We start from the raw sequence: 10,611 nt of genomic DNA on the forward strand, positions 1-10,611 counted from the left end.
ATAGTTGTTGGGAAATCGGATATTACCGTATGTTTTATTTTGTGGAAAGTTGATCAACTAGGAAGTCTCACAAACACTACTCAGCTCAAATTGAGGTGCTGCGTGGTACCGCCTGCTGACAGTTAACCAAAGGCTTAAACTTTCAATATCCGGGAGTTTGGCAGTTTCGAAACTTGGCCGTGTTTTGTGGCCATGTTTTGCACCTCCAAATGACGGAGGTACGACCGACTGCTCCCCGAACCACGACAGCTCCGAACTGGCGCCACAGTTCGGGTCACGTGACCTAGGTAACGCCTCCCGTGACGTCGGAGGTCACGCCACCTCTGACTCGGCTGGAGCTGTCACAGCACACGGCGCTGGTCTGGGCGAGCAACACACGGCAGAGCGTCATCGGCACACGGATCGTGCGCCCAGGGCGTGAGACAGGGATTAGGGAACCGCAGCGTTACGGGACGTGGAAGTCCGTCGGTATAATTATGGTTCCGAATGTATAAACGTGTTAGTATGATATATTCCTCATCCACCTTGGCCCAGAAATTACGTCAGTGGAATCAGTCAAACTGGCACATCTTACCTTAGTTCGTTCGAAATGTCTGTATGGTAATGATGACTGTGTTACGGTTGCCTGACCTTGATGGCTGGGTTTCCTGTGTCACTGGCTACTACAATAATGCTTAGAAAAACGTCAACGTTATAATGGTGAGCGGCGCTGAACACAGTCCTACTAGCTGTCACATCGCATCACTCCACGATATTGTCACATCAGTCTTCTCGACTGATTTCGTCAATGACGCTTGACGACGCTAGCCTAACGACATTTCTGCCAATGCCGCCATCTGAGCTCATGTCGTGATTTGCTCGGACGAGATGCCCGGTCTGTGTTGGCCTAACGATGCCCCAGGAGGAGACGGGGCGCCGTGTGGTGTGCGTGAAAATGCGGCGAGCTGCCGCGGAGTTATCGAGGCGTGCTGTATAATGTATGCTGATGAGATCCGCGCAAGAATGCTCCGCGAATCTGCTTCGTAGGAAGGCCCTTGAAAAACATCGGCGTCCTACCGACCCATGGCTGGCTGATGGAAACGTACCGCCGAAAACGATAGTAGGGGCTGTTTTAGCCACATAGATTGTTATTGAATAGTTAGCAGTAGGTATGTTATAAGTCGTACAATAAAGTGTGATAATGCTAGATTAGGACAGTTACTAGGGTGACCCGCGTGCTCCGCAACGCGAAAAGGGATATTTTCGATCGGCGGGTGTTCGGTTGTTCTTGTGTCGGTTGGGTTATCTATCCATTTCGGTCGATTGCTTTTTGACGGCTAAACGTTTTGGTTTGTGGAAAAAATATCCACCGCATCGAGGTACCCGTGTCTGATAAGCATGCTTTCCACTTCAGAATCTGTCAAATGTGCTTTATAATTGAGGTGCGTAGTTTTAAGACAAATGAAAGGCGTAGATAATTTTCGCTAAAAATCGTTTTGCAGAGGTTTAAAACATTTATATTTTTAAGAATACTGTTGCTTGTCATGCAAACGTGATGATTGGATCTTGGAGAGAATTGAATGCTCTTTCCAATGATAGCAATTTCAATTGTCAAACGTATCAGGTTAAGCAGCAAATCCCGTGTATCTTTTTAGTGGCACATTGTGGACAAATACCATTTTAATTCAGCGATTTTTCCACATTGTTTTTGATCAATTAGCTGTCCACAATTTTTCCATGAGAGGCGGTACATTTCTCTTGGCAATTGACGTTGTTTCAACTCTCTCAGTCTGATGGTCACGGGAAAATAAAATAAAATCCAAAATACGTCTAAAATGGCACTTTTTGAAATGAAATTGCCCTCACACTTGCACGTGGCGCGTGCCACCCCTGCACCGCACACTATTCGATTGCCCGTTCGATTCTCTACACGATGCTGTTTTCCCCGTGCCGATCGGGCGCACGGCTACCGAGATATTGCACGGGGAACGGACCCATGTCGGGCAAATTTAGCCATTTTCGCCCGTTTTTGCCAGCCGATTTATACATGTAAAGTCTATGACGCGAATTTGCACTTTTTGGGCACGCGCCACGCGCTCGCTATCGATCCGATCGAGCCGAGACCGCTCAAAGGCACGTTGTCCATCCTTGTTCTATAACTTGCGCAAATTTCAGCGCGGTAGGTGCAACGGTGTGACCTGTAACCCGCGCTACGTAGCACCATGTCGCGACCTTCGTAATAGACAGAAACTACGCCTTCCTCAAATAGTAATATAGACAAGCGGCTGCGCCACTTGCTTTGCTGCGTGGTAGGAAAAAATTGCGGCACCAGCCTATTTGCTTTCGAATGGTGTTCGTTTCAAATCTATGTGTCGTCTAGAAGCATAGATATGGACGGATTTTTTTTTTTTAATAAATTTAGCTCGAATGTTTGAATGGACGGATTGACAGAGCCGGAGCCCACGCTAAGCAGAGCTTGTTGCGTAGACCCCGACCCCTACCGTCCGATCGCGCAATTCCGGGTAACGGGAGAATTCAGATGCCAAAGTTTAACGTGCCCTTCAAAGCCGGACACGGCCTGTCCCACTCAACTGACTTCAACTGGCTGCGGCTGCTCCCACCAACCGCAGACCATCCCCGTCAGGAGTCTCAAATATCGAGCGCCGGAGCGTCTCGAACCCGGGCTCTCACCACCGGGAGTCCGGTGCTCTACCAACTGAGCTACGGGACAGGGACAGAAATGTGAAGAGAATTAAAAAAGAACTGTTCAGAGGGCTTTGTTGGATGAAATTTGGCTGATACGGGGTCTAGAAAGGCCAAGGGAGTCAGCCCCGGTCACTTTGGGTCAGGTCAGGTCACATAGGTACCTCTCGTCCGATGGGATCAGCCCGGGCCACACTTTTGCCTCCACCACTACCCCTGCCCCTACCACTACCCCTAGCCCTACCCCTACCACTACCCCTACTACCCCTACTACTACCCCTACCACTACCCCTACCACTACCCCTACCACTACCCCTACCCATACCACTACCCCTACCCCTACCACTACTACCCCTACTACTACCCCTACCACTACCCCTACTACTACCCCTACCACTACCCCTACCCCTACCCCTACACCTACCCCTACACCTACCACTACCACTACTCCTACCACTACCCCTACCCCTACCCCTACCTCCTACCACTACCCCTACCCCTACCACTACTACTACCCATACTCCTACCCCTACCACTACCACTACCCCCACCCCTACCCCTACTACTACCCCTACCACTACCCCTACCACTACCACTACCTACCACTGGGTCATGTCAGGTCACATAATAATTGTATCCAATAACTATTTTTAAAAAAAAAAATCAGACTTTAAAAGTTCTGGCCCTGCCGCTATTCGTGCCATTCCAATACCCTTAATCGTATTTGTCGGAAATGGCGCATTGTGACAAATGTGGCGCATTGCGGCAAACGCGGTGCATTTTCACCCGGTGATTGAGCATGCATCTTTGCACCAAATTGCACCTTTATCAGACCATATTTGACAAAACTGTGCGATTTGCGGCAAAAATGACGCCTTGTGACCAATGTGACGCCTCGCGGCAAACGCGGTGCATTTGTAAATTCCATCACAAACTGTACCCATTTAGCGACAGTCAACACATTTTTTCGCCACTTTTCATTCAAATTAATAACTTGCCGATCCGCCAATGCGAGGCACTCGCCACCGATCGGCATGCATTTAGTCCACAAAGTTTGTCGACCCCGGCTCTCAATGAAGGTATAAGAACCAATCAAAATTTCATTGGCGTTCTTCCAGCGCGCCCCACGCGCGAACCGTGCACCCCAGCGAGTGGAAACCTAGAAAAGGCGCTGACCCGCTCTGTCACCTATAAGGTGTGCAAATTTCAACCCCCTACGATATACCGTCTGCCCTGTAGGCCGGCTAAATTGAACCCACTACACGGCGTGGCGGACAAACAGACAGACAGATGGATCCTGTTTAAATAGTAAAATAGACAAGCGGCTGCGCCACTTGCTTCGCGGCGTAGCCAGAAAATGCCGCACCAGCCAATTTGCTTTCGAATGGTGTTTGATTTAAATCGGTCTGTCGTCTGGAAGCAGAGATATGGACGGAAACGTACAGAGGAAAATTTTGAACATAATAACTATTCTGAGCGCTTACTTGGATGAAATTTGGGTCATACGGGGTCAAGTCAGGTCAAGATGGTCATCCCTGGTCACACTGGGTCAGGCCAGGTCACCTTCGGTGAGGCCAGGTCGTATAGGTCACCACATTACATTGGATCGGCCTGTACCACACTTCTACTACTTCTACCCATACCACTACTCCTACCACTACCCCTACCACTACCCCTACCACTACCCCTACCCCTACCACTACCCCTACCACTACCTCTACCACTACTCCTACCACTACCTCTACCACTACTCCTACCACTACCCTACCACTACCCCTACCACTACCCTACTTCTACCCCTACCACTACTGCTACCCCTACCACTATCACACTACCCCTACCACTACCCTACTACTACCCCTACCACTACCCTACTTCTACCCCTACCACTACCCCTACCACTACCCTACTACTACCCCTACTACTACCCCTACAACTACCCCTACCACTACCCCTACCACTACCCTTACCCCTAATACTACCACTACCCCTACCGCTACTCCAAAAAATGCGACAAAAATGGCGACAAAAATGGACAAAAATGGCAAAAATGGCACATCGACAAAAATTTGCGACAAAAATGGCACATCGTGACAAATGTGGCGCATTGCGTCAAACGCGGTGCATTTGTGTAAGCGCATTGAAAACTGTCTTTATTTACCGAAAATCAACACCTTCATTCGCCTCTGTTTATCAAAATAAATAAGCTGCCAATCCGCAAATGAGAGGCACCCGCCGCCGATCGTCATGCATTTTACTGTCAAAGGCGATTGAACCCGGCTGCCGATGCCTTGAAGCAAGCTTGAGATCCGAGCAAAATTTGGAGAAAATGCACCTTTTTCCAGGGCGTGCCACGTGCAAACCATCCACCCCCGGGACCCGAAACACGACACTGCACGTGCGCGTGACGTCATCAACGCCCTGCGAAAATTTCAGCCCCCTCGACCGCACCGTTTGACCTGTGCACGGCGTCAAAGCACCCCTCTGCACGGTGCAAACAGACAGAAACACAGACAGAGTTTCATTTCACAAATAGTATAGTAGATAGATATGCGATTTCGAATTTAATCGTCAAACATTCACCACTGCACTGCTTTAAATTCATTTTAAGCGTAAATAGATTTAGTGAAAACAGCCAATTTGGTTATGAAACAAAAACTGCAAGCCTCAAACACACCACACAGTCGTGTGTCATGTAGAGCAAAAAGGCGCAAAGCAGCTGACGTTAAATTGCTTTATATGTTTCAGTGTCCATTTCTGGTAAATAGGGTGTCAAATCGCCGAGCTGAGCCTCAACCCCATACATATTCTAGCCATAATTGTAGCGATGTATGCTCGTGAAGTGCACGTTCAGCACCATAAAACCAGCTCCAATCTGCATAGTTGAGATATTCCACTAAACGACCGTTTTGCAGTGTGCACAGCCCAACAGGCCCGACATGAAAGGTCCGGTTCTGACGTCATAGCCACCCTCTGACGTCACCAGGGTCCAGAGCACTGGTGGGTAATCACACCTCGGTGATCGCCGGCGCCAGTTGGTAGCCGTACAATGACGTCGATTTGGCAGCAGAATTGATCGGACGCCCGTTTGGTGGCAGGTCAGTAAATTGCTGACCCCTAATGCGGCATGGTTGACCTAACTCGCCGGGCTGATGTATGAGGTGGTAGTCAAAATATCGGGAACATCGGATTCCACTGACGAGTTGGGTGGATGATCCCGCGGGTGGGTTATTTCATAGGTATATGGTCATTTTAGAGTTTAAAATGCAGAATTACGAAGAATCACGGTCATTGAAACGTTAGCAAAAACACAGGTTTTGCATTAGAGGAAAGAATTATTTGTATTGCAGGCTACATTTGTTTCGTTATTTTGCATATGATTACTTATTTGACATTTTTGAAATATCAATTTTGTTGCCAAGTGTCGTAAGTGACTTCATCGCTCACATGTCATAACATTCCATTTTAGCGCCGTTCTCGCATCTGTCGACCGCGCTCGAAGCCGCTGGCTGAGCCGGTAGTCCTGTCGCCGAGTTCTGAACTGCAACCCATGAATGACGGCGGGTCATTTGGACGCCGCGCGGCCCGCCGACAAAGTTGGAGCCGCGTTCGGACGGCCCAAATCGCCGCTGTCCGTGCCACCGCTAATTGGTTTGGTGTGGGGTTGGACGCTGCAGCGCTGTTCGCGCCGGTCCGGCCGTGATGAATAACCCGTCCGCTGGGGTTAGCGGCGATCGGTGCCGACAGGCTAAATAGGATAGCGGCGCCGACAGCATGTCAGAACAGCACGAGTAGGTGGGAACACATCAATAGGCAATGATAAAAGTCAAAACATGAGTCCAGCAGACCGCTCAGCCCATCCGATTTGCTGCATGAGCTTACCTCTTGCTCGCTAGATGGCAGCACGGTGAAACGCCTGGACGGATATGCTGTACCGCAATGCAGCGCTTGGTGGGACTGTCCGTCCTTGCCTGCAAAGACCGAATTATCGGGCCCATGCTGTGCGTTTCTAACATAGGTGGCTGGTAGCTCAATGCTCTGTGCCGTCCACTGACGCTTTGCACAGCTCTGACAGAGTGACTGTTTCGTGAAGCATGGACTGTTTAGGGAATGTTCGTCATTGTCGCGCACGGCTGAACCGAGACTCGAAATATCCGCTCCCTCGAGCTGCTGGTTTACTGCCGTGCGATAGCCGAACCGGCTGTTTATCGCCGCCCGGCCGTTCGCCAGGGCGACAGCCGAGTGTTGGCGGCACCATTCACTTTATGAGCCGACTGTTGGCTGCAGGCGGCCGGCGATTAAGATCCCAGAGTCACAAAATGGCAAAGGCGACGGAATGTCGACTGCTGCAGCCGAGGGCTCGTTGAGATCGTGCCGAATTGTGAGCAAACGAAAGCACTGAGCCATACAATCGGGAGGATGACTAGTCACTAAATATAAACCCTGTACCTTAGGGCTCTGGGCTTTTATTATATGACCCTATACCCACGAAAGAAAGGCTAATATCATAAAGATCTGCTCGCAATACGACTGAGGCTGGTAGATGTTGTCTTGTATGTAAACTGTCCGTTTACCATTTCAACTTTTACACATTTTATCGAACATACTACACTATCCTCACACTCGCCCATCTCAGGAACAGTTTAGATGAAGTCCGGTGATAGTTTCGAACGAAGTTGAAAACTTCTTCATGGTCCTCGTTGATATTCAAACAAAGCAGTCTCGACATGAAACTCTGTCCTACTCAGAAGCACTTCCGGTGTACGATATCGACCCCGACATCATCATATTCCGCTCGAGAGACCCACATCTGCTGAAACGTCGACAGTGAAGCCAGCACAGAGCCGCCGATCCAGACGAAAAACTTTCGCGACGCGTCGGCCATGACCTTGACCTTCATGGTGCTGGGTGCCATGGCCTGCACGTCCTTCTGCAGTCGCTCGTCCAGCCCGTTAAACATGGACGAGCCGCCGGACAACACGATGTTCTCGTAGAGGTCCTTCCTGACGTCGATGTCCGTCTTCATGATGGAGTTGTAGGTGAGGTGCGCGATGCCGTCCGACTCCATGCCGGTCAGGGAGGGCTGGAAGAGCGCCTCGGGCGCGCGGAACCGCTGGTTGGCCACGGTGACGATGTTGCCGTCGGGCATCTCGTAGTCGACCGAGTCCTTGTTGCTCATCTCGGCGTCAAAGTCGACGGCGATGTAGCACAGCTTCTCCTTGATGTCCCTGGCGATTTCCTTTTCGGCTGTGGTGGTGAGACTGGTTCCCTGCTCGGTCATCAGGCGGCAGAAGTAGTCGGTGATGTCCCGGCCGGCCAGGTTCAGGCGCAGGATTCCGTGCGGCATGCCGAACCCCTCGTAGATGGGCACCGTGTGCGACACGCCGTCGCCGGTGTCGATCACCACGCCCGTGGTCCGTCCGGAGGCGTACAGAGACAGCACCGCCTGCACCGCCACGTAAAACGCCGGCACGTTGAATTTCTCGAAAAAGATCTGCATCATCTTTTCCTTGTTTTTCAGAGGATTTAGCGGCGCTTCAGTCAGTAGAAACGGATGCTCCTCTGGCGGGATTTTCAGATCCTGGTTGATCATGTGGTCCCAAATCATTTCCATGTCGGCCCAGTCTTTGATCATGCCGTGCTCGATCGGATACTTCAGTTTGAGTACACCTCGCTTGGCCTGAGCCTGTTCACCTACGTACGAGTCCTTCTGGCCTGCGCCGACCATCATCATGGTTTTATGTTTGGGCCGACCGACGATCGATGAGAACACGGCGCTCGGAGTGTCGTCCCCCGCCATCCCGGCTTTGCAGAAGCCCGATCCGTTATCAAGGACTGCGGCCGGTGGACCATCGCCCATCTTATGCCAGCCCTCGGGTGAATGCCGTTGATTTGCGGTTTGTTATTGTCCCATAGAATGGTGCTGACGATGTCTAGACTACGAGAATAACTTCAGATTTTATCATAATCATAACCGTTAATTTATTCGGAGTATAGCAAATGTGCCGCAATCTCTGTTTCAAAAGTGTGTGATTGCGCCATCTGCATCAACTGCGCCACAAAGACCATCATTATCGGCGATCGACTTTTCTGCCCGCGGAACAAAAACAGCCTTTTCAAAGGTTTCACGTGCTTTGATTTTCAAATACCCTTCGTAGTCAAACTTGTAAACGTCAGAAACATCAAAGTCCCCGAGCCTCAAAAGCTGTGAGGAAGTCAGATATGGGTACCTACCTTTTTGGAGCATGAAATTACGTCGTTTACTAAACGCCTTGATCAGCTATACCTACGACGGTTTATTAAAAATTGTTTGAACATGCTTTATCCATTACCATATACCTATCATAATGGCCACACACTTATCAAATACCGCTGGCCATTCTCGTCGAGACTGGGGTACTGAGTACATCAACTTCGGTTCACTCTTTTCTGTCTATTGACCCTTTTTTCTGTTCGCAGGCTTTGTGGTGGTCGCCTCGTGCGTGATGACGTTCGAGGCGCGAGACTCGGCCTCCAAGATCGTGCCGGCGCGCTTCCGGCCGAGTCAGGAGACGCGCCGGTCGGCCGAGGGGCCCAGCCAGCAGAGCGCCGCCTCTCAGACGCAGCCCTGGTACCTGCTGCCGCCGCGGCCGGCCTGTCTGCTCTCTCGGACGGCCTCGGCGCCGTGCGGGGGCCGCCGCAGGCCGCCGAGGGCTCCGCGCGGCTCGCTGGGCCGCCGGTACCAGCCGGTACCCGGCAGCCCTCGGCCGCGCTCCGTCACCGGCAGGTGGCGCCACCGCCGCTCGTGCCGGCCGCGCTGCATTCTGGAGGCGCTGAGAGCCAACAGCGAGGTGGTCCGCTCCATAGCCACTGACGTGTCCGAGCTGCCGCTGCCCAGCCTGCCATCTACCGGAGAGAATGGGAACTCGGGTCTCGCGTCGCCGCCGGCCGCTGTGGAGGGCAGGGACTCGCCGGAGTTTCTGGGCACTGGCTGCCGGGACGTGGTGGTGTGTGTGGAGCTGGCGGCCGAAGATGACGTCATCACGTCCAGCAGTGAGGTGTGCGGCTCTGCGGAGGACATGAGCTCGGTCCGATCGCTAGCCGGCAGCCCTGCCGAGGACAGTCCCTCGGACACCGACGGTAGCGACATCTGTGACGAGGCGGCGCCGCTGGCCGAGGGCGACTCCGACTGTCTGGAGGAGGGCTCCACAGAGGACTCTGAGGAGCCGGGTCCTGCCGCTCAGCTCGGCGGCGTCACAAACTGCCTGCCGGTGACGGCCAACGGAGGTCACTTCGTAGTGGTGAAGTTCAGCGGGCCTGAGGACGCCGAGACAGAGGCAGAGGGCAGCACTGGAGGGGCCGCACTAGAGGTGGCTGGACCTGACTCCACCACAGCGTCTGTCCGGCCTCCTTCAGACGCGCCGCCGCCGCCGAGGGATTCGGCTCTCTCTCCGGACATGGCCCTGAAGGTGCTGCGCGGCCTGCCCGCCTTCAGTGAGGTGCTGAACAGCTCCTGCCTGTCGCCGGACGCGGCGCTCTCGGTGTTGGACGGGCTCGGCGCCTCGGACTCTTCGTCCGAAGCCTCAGACATTACGGTGGTGCTGGCGAGACCGAGCGGCGGCTCTCGGCTGTCGATCGATCTGAGTCGCTCGCCGGACCTGCAGACCTCGCTGTGCCACTCGATAGGAGCGCTGTCTGGGGATGAAATGTCGCCCGACGTCGAGGAAAACTGTATCGTTCTGGAGGCAGACGACGGCACGGCGCCGTCTCATAGTCGAATAGACAGTACGATAGTGTCCTACGAAACAGAGCTCGGAGGAAGCTTGCTTTCAAAGGGAAACGGTGACACATCGAACCACCTGACCCCGATTCCGAGTGATGGCCCAGCCGGACGGAACAGCGCCGGCCGTCCTGAGGTGTGTGACGTCAGAGTGGTTGTGACGTCATCGT

At 52.6% G+C, this 10,611-nt stretch overlaps 1 protein-coding gene across 1 annotated transcript; it reads right to left on the minus strand.

The window, feature by feature from the left end:
* Positions 1 to 7,219: 7,219 nt before the first annotated feature.
* LOC122365782 (actin-1-like) lies at positions 7,220 to 8,752 on the minus strand. The gene has a single exon (XM_043337315.1). The coding sequence runs from the start codon at positions 8,540 to 8,542 to the stop codon at positions 7,427 to 7,429; it is 1,116 nt and encodes a 371-aa protein (XP_043193250.1). The 5' UTR covers positions 8,543 to 8,752; the 3' UTR covers positions 7,220 to 7,426.
* Between the last annotated feature and the right edge of the window lie 1,859 nt (positions 8,753 to 10,611).

The sequence above is a fragment of the Amphibalanus amphitrite genome, unplaced genomic scaffold (assembly GCF_019059575.1).
Source record: "Amphibalanus amphitrite isolate SeventyFive unplaced genomic scaffold, NRLGWU_Aamphi_draft 000763F_arrow, whole genome shotgun sequence".
NCBI lineage: Eukaryota > Metazoa > Arthropoda > Thecostraca > Balanomorpha > Balanidae > Amphibalanus > Amphibalanus amphitrite.